At 51.0% G+C, this 15,846-nt stretch overlaps 2 protein-coding genes across 4 annotated transcripts; one reads left to right on the forward strand and one right to left on the reverse strand.

Moving 5' to 3' along the window:
• The first annotated feature begins 621 nt into the window (after nt 1–621).
• Nucleotides 622–3,136, forward strand: ADO (2-aminoethanethiol dioxygenase). The gene has a single exon (XM_019444291.2). It carries the CDS (start codon nt 883–885, stop codon nt 1,693–1,695), a length of 813 nt encoding a protein of 270 aa, XP_019299836.1. The 5' UTR covers nt 622–882; the 3' UTR covers nt 1,696–3,136.
• A 4,198-nt stretch (nt 3,137–7,334) lies between these two features.
• On the reverse strand, nt 7,335–14,044 carry EGR2 (early growth response 2). 3 transcript variants are annotated; one of them, XM_019444293.2, is made up of 3 exons: nt 13,802–14,044; nt 11,143–11,251; nt 7,335–9,814 (listed from the first exon to the last, which is right to left on the reverse strand). In XM_019444293.2, the coding sequence occupies exons 1-3, from the start codon at nt 13,898–13,900 to the stop codon at nt 8,562–8,564; spliced, it is 1,461 nt and encodes a 486-aa protein (XP_019299838.2). In that variant the 5' UTR covers nt 13,901–14,044; the 3' UTR covers nt 7,335–8,561. The 3 variants fall into 3 exon arrangements, with proteins under 3 accessions (XP_019299838.2, XP_053766309.1, XP_053766308.1); XM_053910334.1 differs by lacking the exon at nt 13,802–14,044 and adding an exon at nt 12,892–12,993; XM_053910333.1 differs by lacking the exon at nt 13,802–14,044 and adding an exon at nt 11,352–11,888.
• Nucleotides 14,045–15,846: the final 1,802 nt, after the last annotated feature.

The following is a 15,846-nucleotide window of genomic DNA, read 5'->3' on the forward strand; positions in this document are numbered from 1 at the left end:
CTGGGGACGGCTGTGCAGAGGAATCCTGATCGCTAGGGACGGCCTCGACCCTCTCATCTCCCAAGAAACTTGGAAAATTACGAAAGTGCTGTCCCGTAATCCCCGTGGGTAGCCTGTGCTGCCTAGGTGGCCAGGAAGACATGAAGTTAACTCAACAGCCTCCTTCACAAAGGTAGGCGCCAGAGAAGAGCGACCCTGGCTGGCTGAACAGGCCGACCGGCGCCAGAAAGGTTAACAACCCTCTTGCCCCGTTCCTAGCGATGGCCAAGAGCCTCCACCACGCCTCCGGGCAGCTGCCGGAAGTGCGCCACTCCGGCCTGCTGAGGATGCCGGGAGTTGTAGTTAACTGGCTACTTCTCTTGCGTCCCAATTCACCTTCTTCTCAAACAAGCAAATACCTTGAAACAGTTAAAGAAAGGCTCTTTATAAGAAACAAATCCAATCCTTCCTTTTCCAGCTGGCAAAGGAAACGGTCAGCGCTCATCCGTAATATCGGACTACAAGTCCCAGCATGCTCTGTAAGGCGGCCAGCGCGCCCGGCCACCGTCGTAGGTGTGGGCTGCTTGAATGGAACGTCGGGCGTAACGCAAAGCCTTACACCGTCCGCGCGGCCGGTACCTGCTCCTCTGGCGTGAGTGCGGCGCGTGGGTCGTGCGCGTGCGCGCTCGCCGGAGGCGCGGGGCGGGTGCGCCGGGCCGTTGCGGGCGCGAGGCTGCTGAGGTTGGCGGCAGCGGTGCCGCGCGCCCGTAAGACCGGTAGTTGCGGGGCCCCTCGCTTCGCCCCGGGCTGCTGGCAGCCGTGGCGGCCACCGGAGACCGCAAGGGGCGGAGGAAAGCAGGGGGCGGCGGGGGCCAGCCTCGACACGCAGAGGATCAGCCGAGCATGCCCCGAGACAACATGGCCTCCCTGATCCAACGGATCGCCCGCCAGGCGTGTCTCACCTTCCGGGGCAGCGGGGGCTGCCGCAGCGCTTCCGACCACGGCGCGGCGCCGGGCTCCGAGGCCCCTATGCCTCAGGGCTTCCCGGAGAACCTGAGCAAGCTGAAGAACCTGCTGACCCAAGTCCGCGCGGAGGACCTGAACATCGCCCCGCGCAAGGCCACGGTGCAGCCGTTGCCGCCCAACCTACCACCGGTCACCTATATGCACATCTACGAAACCGACGGCTTCAGCCTCGGCGTGTTCCTGCTCAAGAGCGGCACGTCCATTCCGCTTCATGACCACCCGGGCATGCACGGCATGCTCAAGGTGCTCTACGGCACCGTGCGCATCAGCTGCATGGACAAGCTGGAGGCGGGCGGCGGGCAGCGGCCACGGGCCCCGCCGCCAGAGCAGCAGTTCGAGCCGCCGCTGAAAGCCCGGGAGCGGGACGCCGTGCGGCTGGGCGTGCTGCGCTCGAGGGCCGAGTACACCGAGGCCAGCGGCCCCTGCGTCCTCACCCCACACCAGGACAACCTGCACCAGATCGACGCTGTGGACGGGCCCGCCGCCTTCCTGGACATTCTGGCCCCGCCCTATGACCCGGACGATGGCCGGGACTGCCACTATTACCGGGTGCTGGAGCCTGTCAGGGACAAGGAGCTCTCCGGCTCGGCCTGCGACCTGCCCCGAGAGGTGTGGCTCCTGGAGACCCCTCAAGCCGATGACTTCTGGTGCGAGGGGGAGCCCTATCCAGGTCCCAAGGTCTTCCCTTGAAGCCGCCAGCGCCCGGTTGCCGTGGGGCGAAGACGTGCCCTGTTCACATCTGGGCCTGGCTACCCGCGACCCACCATAAGGGCTCTCTCCCTACCCGCAGGCCTGGGCTTTGGATCTACTGGAATGGGCTGTAGCTGCTTTCTCCGGAGCCGTGGGAAGCACTGGCGACTGGAGTGCAGCCGCGGGGTCGGGTTAAGGGGCGGGGAAGGCTAGTAGACTAGGTTGTTTCCTGGCTCTGTCACTGCCATTGGGGTTTTGGTTTGGGGGAAAGGGGGGCAGGGGACTATCTGAAGCGCTTCCATCCTAAAGCCATAATGAAAATAGTCTTTTCTCTGTTCTTTATACTATACAAAATACACTAAAAGCCCCCACACCCCCTACCCCGGGTAAATAGGATTTGTTTTCCACCTATGTCCCTTTTACTCCTTATTGTTATAATTCTAATTTATTGATTGCATGACCCAGTGGTTTGAATTGTTTTTAGTTCAAGTCACTGGTAAAAACTAGGTTTAACAAGATGAGCTACTATGTAAAGTGAAAATTAGATCATTTTTCCAGAGTTGGAGTATCACCCCCAAAGCATAACTATGCATGTAGAGGACAAGATTTGTTTTCTTTCCTCCTCTTGCCCGGTAGCCACATCTGGTTTACTCTGGCAGCATCTACCAAGAAATCCAGCGCCTGCATATCTCAGTGACAGATGATCACTTAGAGCTTATTGTCCCCTTGAGTCTCCAGATCTGGGAGTTAAGCAGATTTCTTGTTGCAGATTCACCTTTAATGCAAAAACTATATTACCTTCAAATGACTTTTCATTTTGGGGGGAGGGTCTTCGTGAGCTTTAAGAGGTGATAGGTTAATTCTGGGTTTTCTAACCAGAAGATTCAAAGGAGCTGAATCGCCATGCTTCCAAACAACTGAATGTAAAACACTTCTAGCCAGTTGTTGAATTCCATGCCCCTGTTTACTTCCAGTATTTTCCTGCAAAAATAGAGAAAAATGTTGATGACTGTTTCAAATTCTCAGGAGCTCAAATGTTCCAGAAGGCTGCTGGTTCCAGCTGTGTGGTTTTGATGGCAGTGTTCTCCCAACAGTAGTGAGCCAGAGCTTGCCTCATCTGGTGTGGTTTCTATAGGAAGAGAGAAGGCACACATGATCAAGGCTACAGAATAGAGAATTACCTATACTGCTGGCCATTTTAGGGCACCAGAACGAGGGACAAAACACTAACCAACCTCTTAAACAGTTGTGCTGTCTGTAACTAGTTTTATTTTTGTCCTTTCGGTAAGCTCAGCAACTTTACCTTGTTTACAAATGTATTTACACCATTTGCTTCAGGCTATGGAGCACTATTGTTTCCCTCTTTTTACTATTTATAGGATTCCTTTTTCACAACACTTTTAATAAAAACAAACTGTAGAAATAAACACATTAAAATCTGCCCAGCTGTTGTCTAAGCCCTCTTGATTGACTTGCCCAAATGGCAATCGAGTTCTAAGGTCTGTATGTAATAAAGGGAGACTTGCTATTGGTGGAAAGTGTTGACACTGGAGAGACAGTATGTGCCTTTGCCTCTTTATGCATACTGGGTTACTGTGGCCCAGAGTGAAGGAATATTTGTTCCCAATTTTTTAAATAGATTAAGAAAGCAAATTCTTGATTTTTTTTTTTAAACAAAAAAGACGCTTATTCCATGTGAAATGCCACCCTTGTAAAACCTGAAACAGGCATAATGCCAAGCCTTTCCTCCAAGGTTGCTAACGTTTTATGGTGGCTTCACATGATGCTATAGTTTAATATGCCTTGGGGCAGTTTGAAGCAGTTCATAATGCCATTCAATTTAAAACTAAATCCTAGATATGCAAATGATGATTTTCTTAGAAAAATGTTCACAAAATGGTTTTTTTAATAGCACAGTAATGAATGTGGTTATCAATCACATGCCTACCCATTCTGAATTATAGCAAAAAGTTGATGAATTTATAAAATTATTGACCGTGATGTATATGCTATAATACACCCTAGAATGCATTAAAACTACAAAAACATTCTAGCAATAGAACAGTAAGCAAGAAGGAATTGTTTTTCCAAACTTTATTGTGAAAAGTTTTAAAGTTCTCAAGTGCAAACAAGCTGAATGAAAAAAAACTAAGGTGCTTTTCAAAAGAACTGAAATTGTTGCAGGCCAAAATAGCAATATGGTATCTCTCTAATTTAGTTCAGTAAGGACAGTGAAACTTGTGGTTCACTAATATATTGAGTAAATTAATGGTGAAAACAGAACTTGTTTTAGCCACTAAGAAGAATATTCTTACTACAAAGACAAAATGTCGTGCAGCAAAACCTGGCACCTCTGCGCTTAAACTGTTCGTCATGACTGACTTCATGTGCTGCTATTGCGTTCCATATATTACTGCAATATAGACTATTTTAGTAACGACTGAGGAGAAAAGTCGTCTTCCCCTACACAGACTGATGAGCACAATGATACTGATCACTTTCCTGTTGAATAACAAACGCAATAATTGCCTCCCCCCGGGTGAGAAGTCTGTCTCAATACTTCCAAAGCGTTTTAATTCCCTGATATATCAAAAGCCAGTTTTATTAATGGTGTGTATTGTGTACCTACCTACTACTCTATGAGAATTGATTTTTTTTACTAAGCCTGATTCACGTGGATTGAGGTTACACTAACTGTTGTTTGTTAATGAAAATCATGGGCCCATTTTTAAAGTACTAGTTGTCAACTGGAGTGGGTTCTCTGAACTTTCAAGGCTAATAGCCGTTAAATTCTTCCAGAGTCCACACCTTTTATTTCTCCTTTTTCATTGTCCCCTTGTAGATGCCTCTGCCTTGGCATCTCAGGTAGACTGTTACTGATTCCAAATGACTTTGTATCTTGTGCACTAGCTAGCTCTACTGCTCAACGTAGAAGCAATATGTCTTTAATTCAGGGTTCAGCCCGTTACTATTCAACTCTAACCTGAGGGTAGTGCCACTCCTGTAACCCTCTTCATCTGAATTCTGAGAGCCAGGTTACAAACAGAAACCAACCACTGATTATTTCAGTGTAATGAAGCATCTACTGTCAAGGCAATCCTTTGTTAAGCCCCCTACATACTGAATCTTAAGATCCAGAAATTAAAATCAGTGTACTTATGGAAAATAAAAGCATGTTTGAAATTGTTAAAGAGGTAAATCTTATTTGATTATTGCAAAATGAAAAATACTATGATGTCCAATTACTATTAAACATTCATTCTATAAGATTATGTTGTACTGAAAACTGGTGGCTTTCTGCAGATTCCAAAGTCCAAGTAGTAGAAACTTACATAGTCCATTTCCTTGTGAGCTTTTTGAAACAATCTGATTGAAAACACATCTGAAATTAATGTGGAATCATGTTATTTTGCTACAACAGAAAATAGTTCTCCTTTATGTTTAACCTAAAGAAAATAAACTAGTGCAAAAAAAGAAAAATACTTTTATCCATGAAGGAAAGAATGTTTGGACTTAAATATTTATCTTTTTCTGTAAAATTTGTTTAATTATAGTTTGGACTGGCAGCATTTTAGGTACTTGATGCTGACCATTCTATACACACACACACACACACACACACACACACACACACACACACACACATATATCAGGGACAGTTAAAATATCACTACAGCCATTTTCAATATATACCAAACAATTTGGCTTAATTTCATTAGCAATTGATACTTAAATACACTCATTTATGAATAATTGAAAACCTTGTTTAGTTTAATAGACCTACTTATTCTCCAGAAGTTTATTTTTAAACAGGTTTACTATCAGAAATACTGTTCAATAAGGCATACTGAATATAAGAAGGATCAGACTTAGCTTTATATACTTTATTTCTTAAGCAAAGTAAAAAATGAAACACCTGGATGAAAGTACCCTGAATGTTGCAAGCTGAGAGTGAAATCTGGTGAAAGATTGACCTAACATGTTAAAATCAAGAAGTAAAAGCCACCAAGTTGTCTCTGAAAAAACACCAAGATATGTTCCTCATGGTATGTTGTCTCTTCACCAAGCCCACCTCAAGGTGAAAGTGATTATGTAACCAATTTGACTATCATCAAAATACATTTAACATTAACTTATTCTTTTAAAAAGGACTTCTTAAAAAGCTTTTTTAGTCCCGCTTTGTGAACAATTGTTTACATTATCTTGATTGAAGGTGTTCTGAAATCTAAGTTGGCAGGACAAATTACTGTATTTTAATATTATGAAATTTTGCTAGGAGGAGAGTATTCATTAAAACACATAATTACCAAAATGTGGCATTGTTGTATACATGTTTTAACAAAATTAGCCAAGCAAGGATGATAATAAGCTGACAAACTACGAAATATGAATCTAATGGAATAACATCAGTCACTAGAACAATCTGGCACTGGGGTTTAGAAAATTTCTATTTAGTAGTTACTGAAAGAGGTATTCTGCATCTTTGAAATACAGAAAGAGAGGAAATAAAAGGATTAATTACCTCCACAAGTTAGATCTAAAAATTCCAGCCCTCTGAAGAGCAAAAAGTTTTGAGGAGTAGTTACTTGCTGTCTGCTGTTCTAAAATACAGGCCAATTACCGACCACATATGAAGGAGGCTGACAGTGGCAAAGGACAGATGACAGTTTTCAGATGATACAGCTGAACAGTTTCTGCTCCAACATGTTATACTTATGTGAGGATCCAGAAGCAATGGGTGAACTTCAATGATTTTGAGGCCCAATTCTTCACAGAGGCCCAACCCATTTGCTTTGTATGACAGGTAGATAACTCTTTCTTGGTGAAATTTATATTTTAAAATTGCTACAAAAGGCTCACAGTAAAATGAACCCTATAGAGTATTCTTTTGCAAACTATTATCAAGTAAAATGGAGAACCATATTTGCCTATTTGATTCAGAATGTCTTTCTTTGAGATTTTATTAAGCTGGTGTGCAACTATTTTATCTAATGAGCCGGGTATTTTGATAGTCTCTAGGCCCACCAAACATATGGCAGGTTAGTGATCCTTCCAAATAGGGGCAACCAGGGAGAGAAGACTAGAGAGAAATGAGTCCTGGGGTAATTCCTTTGGCAAACCATGAATGCTGTTTTCAGCAGTGTCTGAGTGCATTTTTGATCTGAAGAGGCGATAGCATTTTTCAAAAAGTTTTCTGTGGTCATGAGACTAATCCTGGAACCTAAAAGTCATTTCCAGCTTGACCACGCCACCACACTTTCCACAAAGCCACATCTCGTCTGAGTTCCTGGCCTTGGTCAGAGTTCTGAAAGCAGCCACAAATGTGTAGTCTCCGAGTGGGCACTTGTTTGTAAGTATTTATTTTCCGGAGCCCACTCAGGAGTCGAGAGAAGCTATAGGCTGTTAGAGAGGACGGAACAATGAGTCAAAACAACGCCTCCCCACTTTTACACTAATGCATGGGGGAAATCCCCGGAACGCTAGCATTTGATTATGAATGGAGATTGCTTGGGGGGTGAGAGGGCTGGTGTTGAAAGGCCAGCAAAGAAAACCTGGGAGATCCTAGCTTGGTCAAAGCACTGGATAACTTTTGAACTCCCACCAAGTAAATCTTTCATCAACGATTTCTGCAGCAAAAATATTGTTGAAAAGTATTTATTTACACTATAGTCATAAACCATCCATTATCTGAATTTTGGTTAGTGGTTTTGCGTTAGAATAAATCATTTCTATTTCCACAACTATTAAGAGCTAATAACCAAACAAGTCAGCTCCAGTAATATTATTTACATTCTTATCTGCAATTCAACTACAAAGGTAACACTTTTAAGTCACAAAACAGAGCATACAAAAATATACTTTCTAAAAAAAAAATCCAAATATTAATAGGCAGAAATATACAGCCATACTAAACCCAGGGAGTGATTTTTTTTTCCATAGTAAGGCAACCCATTTACATGCAGACCCTTTAACATTGTCTACATCACACAAGGCACCAAGGACACTTCCAACACAACTGCATGCATCCTAGTTTCAGAGAATATATGTACATCCCCCTTTAAATAAGTTAATCTCTGACTCATTTCAGGAGATCATAAATGCTTTTTTTCCCGAAGGTTCAGAACTTGGAGAACAGTGCACATCAAAAATACACAAAATCTGAGTGGATATACACTGAAAAAATAGTCTTTACACTTCTCAAACAACTCAAAAAGGAGCAGATATTGCTATGTCCCTCCCATCACATTGCACTTCCGTTCTCTGAGTTTATAATACATATTGCTTAAAGGGTTGGAACGACTAGATAAGCTTTGATTCACTGTTCTAGGGCCACAGAATGCAGCATAAAGGCCATGCTTCATTCACTGTACAGCATCCCCAAATCAGTCCCAAGCCATAAAGTGCACATCAGCTTTGCTTCTTTTTGCTGCCCCCACCTGAAGGGATCAGCATCTCCCAACCTACTATTGTAGAAAAAGTCTCAAATCAACTCTGACATCCAGAGTCAAAACCTGTAATGGGACAAGATATGAGAGAAGGGAAGCAAAACCTAGTCAAACAACCCTTTAAAGCAGGGTCAGGCCTCAGCCCTCTAGGCCAGGGACCCCACCCAACACCCTTCTGCACCTCCCCATTATCTTAGGGTGATAGTCAACCCACCTAAGAGACACTAAAGTGGGCTAAGTTTTAGGAAGGACCTGTTTCTAAGTGAAAAGGGGGCAGTGCTGGGCTCCACCTAGGCCCTTCGCCCTGGAAGGGAGAGGGGGGCAGGAAAGGGTGGTAGTGTTTGTTGTGCAGTTGAAGTGGACCAGTGGACGAAGAGCCTCCGGGGCCTCAAGGAGCTGGTGTGTCAGCCTGAGTCTCATTCAAGGTGTCCGGGTCCGAGAGGAGCAAGGGGCGAGGGACCCGCCGCCGATAGTGCCACTGTTGCTGCTGCACAGGGCCCCCCCAGCCTGCGTGCCTCCAGTGCAAGAGGCTGCGGAGGCAGCTGGCACGGATGAGGAAGGCGCACTGCTTTTGCGCTCCTTCTGTCTCAGGTGGATCTTGGTGTGGCGCTTCCTCTCGTCACTCCGGGCGAACTTGCGGCCGCAGTAGTCACAGGCAAAGGGCTTCTCGCCAGTGTGAGTGCGGATGTGGGTAGTGAGATGGTCACTGCGGCTGAAGTTGCGCATGCAAATCCGACACTGGAAGGGTTTGTGTCCCGTGTGGATGCGGATGTGTCTGGTCAGCTCATCAGAGCGGGAGAAGCGCCGGTCACAGCCTTCTGCTGGGCACGGGTAGGGCCTCTCATGCACTGGGGTCTTGCTAGGCCTGTTGGGGTACTTGCGAGGCCTCAGAATGGGCCGCAGCGGCAGGTGGTGCGGGTTATAGGCGGCAGCAGCGGCTGCTGCCGAGCTGCTGCCAGGCAGCCGGGGTCCCTCACTGCCTCCACTGGCCCCTGGCCCCGCGGCCCCAGCACTGGGACCGGCCAGGGTAAAGTTGCGAATGGTGGAGAGCGGAGTGAGTGGAGGAGGGACTCGCAAGGAGTCCAGGGGGCAGGGAAAGGGTTTGCGGTCTGGGCCAGCTGTACCATGTAGGTCTCTCTGGCACTGTGATGGGAAGAATCCAGGATAGTCCGGGATCATGGGAAAGAGACCCGGGTCCGTGGCTGGCTTAGGGGAGGGGTAGGAAGGAGGCGGTGGGTAGGCCAGGGAGGAGGATGTGGAGGTGGTGGCTGCTGACAGGAATGCCGAGGGGTCCTGGTAGAGGTCTCCTGTGCAGCCAGAGTAAGGAGGAGGTGGTGGCGGTGGAGAGTAGAGATGGTCCAGGTCAGGCTGGGTCTGAGACATGGTGCACACACCCAGGGGTCCTGTGGCCAGTGGGTTGGGGGAGGCAGAGGTGACGCTGGACGAGGCTGTGGTCGAAGCTGGGGAGGTAACCCCTTGCAGGATGCCTGCACTCACAATATTGATGATGCCTTCTGGGTAGCAGCTGGCACCAGGGTACTGGGGGTCAATGGAGAACTTGCCCATGTACGTGAAGGTCTGGTTTCTAGGTGCAGAGACAGGAGCAAAGCTGCTGGGATATGGGAGATCCAAGGACCTCTTCTCTCCAGTCATGTCAATGTTGATCATGCCATCTGGGGAGGGAAAAGAAAGAATGGAGGTGGAGCGATGAGAATGCAGCCAAGAATCCCTTCTCACCCACTCTCACACAGGTCCATTCCCAAAGCCCAGGATCTTAGCATAGTAGAGCTGGGGCAGAGCCCAACAGGTGGAAAAATTGAAGCCTAGGGGACAGTAAGAAGAGGGTAGCCCAGGATCCCACTGTGGCAGCCAATGACAGTCTGGGACTCAAACTACCCAGAAAAGCAGGATGAACTACTCCCAACCCCCACACACAACCATCTGTGGCTCTCCTCCCCAATAAAAACACCCAATAATAGCAACAACAATATTAAAAATTCCCCATCTGCCTGGAACTTCTCTGCCTCTCCTTTGCCTGGGGGTCCCACGGCTGGGGCTCCAGGGCAGACCCTAACCAGAAGACTGATCCCAGCCAGTGCCGCCCGAGAGGGGAGCCTGAGAAAGAGATCAGAGATTTCCTGGATGCTCCCCATCCCCGGCGCTTCCGTCCCTCCCTCTCCCGCTGCGCTACAGCTGACGGCTGCAGGAGGGTATGGGGCTCTGCAGTGGAAGGAATCTATAGGTTTCCTTTCCCTTCCAACCTTCCCGGCCATGCCCAACACCCGCACGCCCTAGCCCGAGGCCGGTGGCGGAGCTTCGAGGAAGGAGCGGGGGCCGCGGGAGACCACTTTCCACTGCATCGCCAAGGAAACCAGCGGCTCCGGTGCCCCCGCGGGCCTCCTTCGCCACCGGGGGGCTGCTTCCCGCCGTTGCCCGCCCTCCACCTCCTCCTCCTCCTTCCCGCCTCGCCAACCCCCTCAACTTGGCGGGCGGCGCGCAGGTGGGGGCGCTCCTTCTGGCCGCACCCGGAACGCGCTCGGAGATTTTCCCCGGGTCGGCTCTGCCCGGGAGGGAGCGGCGGACGCTTTCCTCTGGCGCTTCGCCGCCGCTCGGCTCTCCAGCTCTCCTCCGGAGCCCCGAACTTTCCCGTCACTTTGTCCCTGCCCCGGGAGAGGAAAGGCCGAGGTTCCGCCAGCCCAAGGGCCAGCACAAGCCCCGAAGCCTGGCGGGGCACCTCTTCTACTCTTATCCCTGCGCCCGCAGGGGGCTGGGCGCGCCGCGGCGCACGCCCGCCCGCTCGCTGACGACCTGGTGCATCTGCCCGCGCGCCCAGCTCCAGCGATCTGGTCCTTGCTCCCGCGGGCTCCTCCTGCATCCCGTTCAGTCAACACCATCCACCTCGCACCCAAACCTCTCCTCCAAGTCCTGCACACGCACCGTACCCCACCCACCACTTTCGAGCCGCTTGGGTCCCGGCCCGCGAAGGGGACATGGGGCTTACCTCCGGCCACTCCGTTCATCTGATCAAAGGGGCCTCCCAGTTCGGCATTGGGGAAGATGGTCACCGACGTGGCGGCGAGGTCCTCCACCGGGTAGATGTTGTCAGACAGCTGGTGCACAAAACCACTGAGAGTTACTGGGATTTTGTCTACGGCCTTGGCGGTCATCATTTGCTCCTCGCACAACCTGGAGACCCAACTCCCTCTCTACCTGGAGTGTCAGAGAAGCCGTTTTGGAGAGGGATTGGACTGAGTCTAAGTTGGTACCTCCTTTTGCCCTCCACACTTAAAAGCAACCACAAAAAAAAAAAAAAAAATCCAACAGAAATAAAACTAGCAAAACAAGTTGCTGTTTTTCTAAGAAGAAAAATGACTATTTGCCACTGACTCTTCTCCTGTGTTCCGGCTGGGAAGCCAGGAGTTGCTGGTGTAGTGTTATTATAACAGTCAGTGTGTCCCCTCGCCGAGCTATTAATCAATTGCTGCTCTCTCGGTTAGACGGAAAGTGTTGCTGTAAGTATTTATGGGCAGGTTCTCAATGCCCGTGACGTCGCTGCCCATATATGGACTGAGGAACAGGGCTGGGCCAGGCGGCTTCTTGCCGTCACATGGCCGATTTGCATACAGTCTCGGCAGCGCGGACTCCGCCGGGCTCGCGACTCCCGGCTCTCAGACCGCGGGGAATCGCGGGGGTCTAAGACGCGCAGGCCGAGCCGCAGTCCGGTCCAGGGCGCCGAGCCTAGCGGGGAGCCGGCGCCCCGCGAGTCCGGCTCAGGCCACGGGGGAAGAGCGTGCAGGTCCTAGCTGCGGCGCTGCCTCCCGGAGCGGGGAGGAATTCCGGTTCTCCGAGGCTTTCCAAAAAAGGCGAAGATCCGGTGCCGGCGGCTCCGCCTCCCCAGCCCTTGTTTGGGAGCCATTCCGGAAAATTAAACTTCGGAAAGAAACCGAGCGGAGCCGAGACACTACAGTCAAACCCCTACTCACTTTCTTGGCAACTCAAAACCGCAAGCAAAAGGAGGCAGCGAAGAAAAAAAAAAAAAAAAAAAAAGCTGCATGCATTCACGGAAGCTGACTGCTTTTTTCTGAATTACTTGGTGGAAAGAAGTGGCTGGTGATAAGAGTGAATGCGGTATTGCTTTTTTGGAAAGTCTGTTCTATTTATACAGGAGCGAAAACGGAACAGGTTTGGGGTTGTTTGTTTGTTTAAGTATTTCGGGCACCTTGGGGGCTGGTGGGGGTAGACCCTAGGAAGAACAGAATAACTGCGGCGAGCTTCGAGAGAAATCCTCAGCCGGAGACACCCCCCTTCCTCTGCCCGCGCGCTCCCCACCCCCCTTCAGCTGCTGCGCGGAGCGGGCGCCCTTCCCGGCGCGTCTGGGCGGTCGGCTGTGTGGGGGCGTCCAGATGGAGGCTTGGACACTCACCCTGCCCCGCCACGCACGCACACACACACACACACACACTGCTACACTCACACACGCTCCACTTCCGCTACACACACTCCCGCCCCCGCTGCCTTCTTCACACACCCACTCGCACACCTTACGCTACACACCTCCCTGTTGACAGCGCGCCGGGGCGCCCGCCCCGCCGAGCGGGCGCTGGGCTTTGCCGGACAGGATGCTCTGCCAAGACACCCCACCTCACCTTCTCCGGCCGTATGGCCGGCACCGCGGCCCCCGACCCCCGAAAGCCCACACTCTCGGGAAGTGCGCCCTGCCCTCACCCGAGCCCTACTCCACAACACGCACATTTGGAAGAATCTTCTTGCTTTGCCTCGCCAAGAGCCACCTCGGTGAGCTCAGCGAGGTCCTGAGGGACAGCAAACAGCGTCGCTAATGCCAATTTCAGGCCGCCATGACCCCACACGCGTTTCCCTTTTCGAGTAAAAACAAAAAAACAAAAAACACTGACCCCGATGGAAACCCTTCTGGTTAGTTCTCAAAGCAATTTTTTAAAACTTTTCAGAGGTCCAGACAGCGGTGGGTTCTGGCTCGCTGCACGCAACGCTCCTGCCTCCCGGTCCATAGCCGGAGCGCTCCGGGCTTGGCCCGGGCTCCGCCGGAGGCTGGTCCCAGGTGCCCGAGCCGGCGCACCGCCTCCTGCCTGGCTCTCTGTACCGCTCAAAGCCACCACGACCTGGGATGGAGAGCGGGGGCAGCCTCTAGGGCCTGGCCCGGCCCGGCCCTTTCCCGCCCCCGGCCCGGGACGGCCGCAGCCTCGTGGGGGCCCGCGCGGGCGAGAGCCACGACGCCACGCCGTGGAGGAAGCGCGGCGCTGCAGGCGGCTCTCCCGCCGCCGCTCACCTGCCGCGGCCGCCGCCGCAGCCGGCCCGCTCTCACCCGGCCCCGCGCGCGGCCGTCAGAGTCCGGGGGCGACTGGGAGCGGGCTATGCTTCTCCACCCAAGGGTCACGTTTCCCCCTGCCCGCCGTGAAATCTTCTCCGGCGGCCGGCCACCTTCCGGACTTCAAACGCCCAGTAAAATTTTGGGAAAGTTTGTCGCTCTCACTGTGCGCGCTTTTCCAATTGGAGATAAAAATAAAAAGAGAAAGAAAGAAAATCGCGGCGAGGTTGGCGCCCTTGTAGATACCCCACCCTCGGCATAAACGTGCAAAGTCCCATTTCGTAAAAAAGAAAAAGAAAGAAAGCTGCGCTCTTACCACGTGCGCCAGCCCGCTCCGCCTGCGCTCGGGCCGGTCCCGCGGCCCCCGCGCTGACCACCGGCAAGACGACACCTCGGAGGGGAGCCCGACTCGCATCTCCAGCCTTGAATCCGAAAGGGGGGAGGGGGGGAGCCAAATTATGCAAATGTAGTTCCTGGCAGCGGGACTCGGGTTGCGGCCCCCGCCGGCCTCCGAGGTGAGGCACCCACACGCAGCAGGCGCGGGCGCGGCGACTGCTAGAGCTTCGCTCCTCTCCACGCACATGGGCGGGCGGGCGGGCTAGTCTTCGGGGCCGCCCCGCAGCGGGCGCTGCTGCCAACCCTGCCGGCGGTCACCTCGCGCCGCCCGGAGGGGGAGCTCCTGGACGCCCGAGTGCAGGCAGAGCTGTGCGCGGAGGGCAGGACTCAGGCAGGGGACGGCCCGCGCGAAGGGGAGCTTTGCGGTCCTCGAGCTGCTACGTTCCCGAAGGAGGAGGCTGAGTTTGGGGAAGGGGGCCCCACCGAGGAGAGGTGGGCTTGCCTGGCCCGTCTGGCAAGCACTTTACAGTAAGTGGGAGTGACTGACCCTCTGGAATTATTCGGAGCTTTCTAACTCACACCCCACTTCCGAGCTGGGTGTCAGGGCCGCGGTGGGCCTGGGGTTGACTGGGGCAGGGCAACCAATAATCGCAGCGAGGCTGGGCGGGCTCCCGGGAGGGTGCCTGGGGCCAGTCCTGGGAGGCCGTCCCTGAACCGCTGCTGGAAACCGGTCAGTAGATACTTCCTGTAACCATCTTCTTCTTTTTCTTCTTTTTAAAAGAGTAATAATGGAACGAAGTCTAGGTACATTCACTTGAAGCCAGCCACTCTGCGGTAGGTAATAAGAAAGCTAACGTGACTTGCCTAAAGTGATGAGTGGTGGAATCCAAACTTGAAACTGGATCTTCTGACTCCAAGTACAGTGCTCTTGGTCGCTACATCATTCTCTCAGGAAAAGCCCCTTCCGGAAGGGGAACAACTCTTTGAGGATTGAAAGCCTGGTTCCGCCCACTAGAGCAGAAACAGGTCACCTTCGCCAACTTCATCTCTTTTCTTTGGCATTTCTGAGGAGAGGAAAGCTGAGGTCAGGGCTTTCAACGGGCAAGGGCTGCACGACTGTCAGGGACACACACCCCTCCCCCCGGGGGTGAAGGCAGAATTTGAGTTCTTGGGCTCTCCAGACTGTGTTATGGATGGAGTAACTGGGTTGGCACAAAGCCAGCATACTAATAGGCCCTGTAATAGGAGAAGTCAACCCCACAGTATCCTTCCTGGAGGGAGTCAGTGAGAAAACAAGGAGGTAGAGACAATAAAAACTCCGAAGGTGTTTACAGAGTTCTGTACTGTGCTGGGGAGGAGAGTGAGGGAGGAAGGGGGAATGTGGCAGATGAATACAGAGATGTACCATGGTCTCTACTTTTAGGCACTTGAACTTATTCTGATCAAAAAACTGAAAGAGCCAACCCTTGCAAATGCACTGATTCTTAAGTTTCCAAACACAAACAAAACCAAAAAACCCTGAACAAACAAATGCCTTTCTTGAAAACAGAGTTGTCAAAATGCCCAAGTAAACGGGGCACTCCAAGATGAGTCAGGGTTATTAATACCAGTTTCTGATTTGCTTTGTCCTGAATTCCAAACCCAAAAAGTAAAAGAGAAAGGAAAGAGAGGACCATTTAGTAGACTTGCCCCTGCGAGGGAAGGATTAGATGGGAGCAAGGGTGACAGCTTGAGGCTTCTGGCCAGCCCTGACACTCTTCTGTACGTGGCTTCCAGCTTTTTTCCCATGATGTGGACTGAGAATCAAAATCAGCCATGAGGCATATCACAAATAATGTGTTAAGATTTGAATTTTGGTTTATTAAGAAACGTGTGTAACATCAGTAGAGGTTATTCCTATTGTGATGTCGTTTTAATTCACTTCCATTCTGATACTGCTCTGGAGTGGGAAACAGAGTGTCAGAATTGCCCGGAACTGTGGACACACAGGACATTATGGATCCGAACTCGAATGGCATAGAGCAT

Source organism: Panthera pardus, unplaced genomic scaffold (assembly GCF_024362965.1).
Source record: "Panthera pardus isolate Hobbes unplaced genomic scaffold, ASM2436296v1 HiC_scaffold_22, whole genome shotgun sequence".
NCBI classification, from domain to species: Eukaryota; Metazoa; Chordata; class Mammalia; order Carnivora; family Felidae; genus Panthera; species Panthera pardus.

Coding starts and splice junctions, on each gene's coding strand:
- ADO (XM_019444291.2), top strand. CDS start 883: ATGCCCCGAGACAACATGGCCTCCCTGATCCAACGGATCGCCCGCCAG.
- EGR2 (XM_019444293.2), bottom strand. CDS start 13,900: ATGCGAGTCGGGCTCCCCTCCGAGGTGTCGTCTTGCCGGTGGTCAGCG. Junction 11,252..13,801: donor GGAGCGGGCTGGCGCACGTG/GTAAGAGCGCAG, acceptor TTTGTGCACCAG/CTGTCTGACAACATCTACCC. Junction 9,815..11,142: donor GATGAACGGAGTGGCCGGAG/GTAAGCCCCATG, acceptor TTCCCTCCCCAG/ATGGCATGATCAACATTGAC.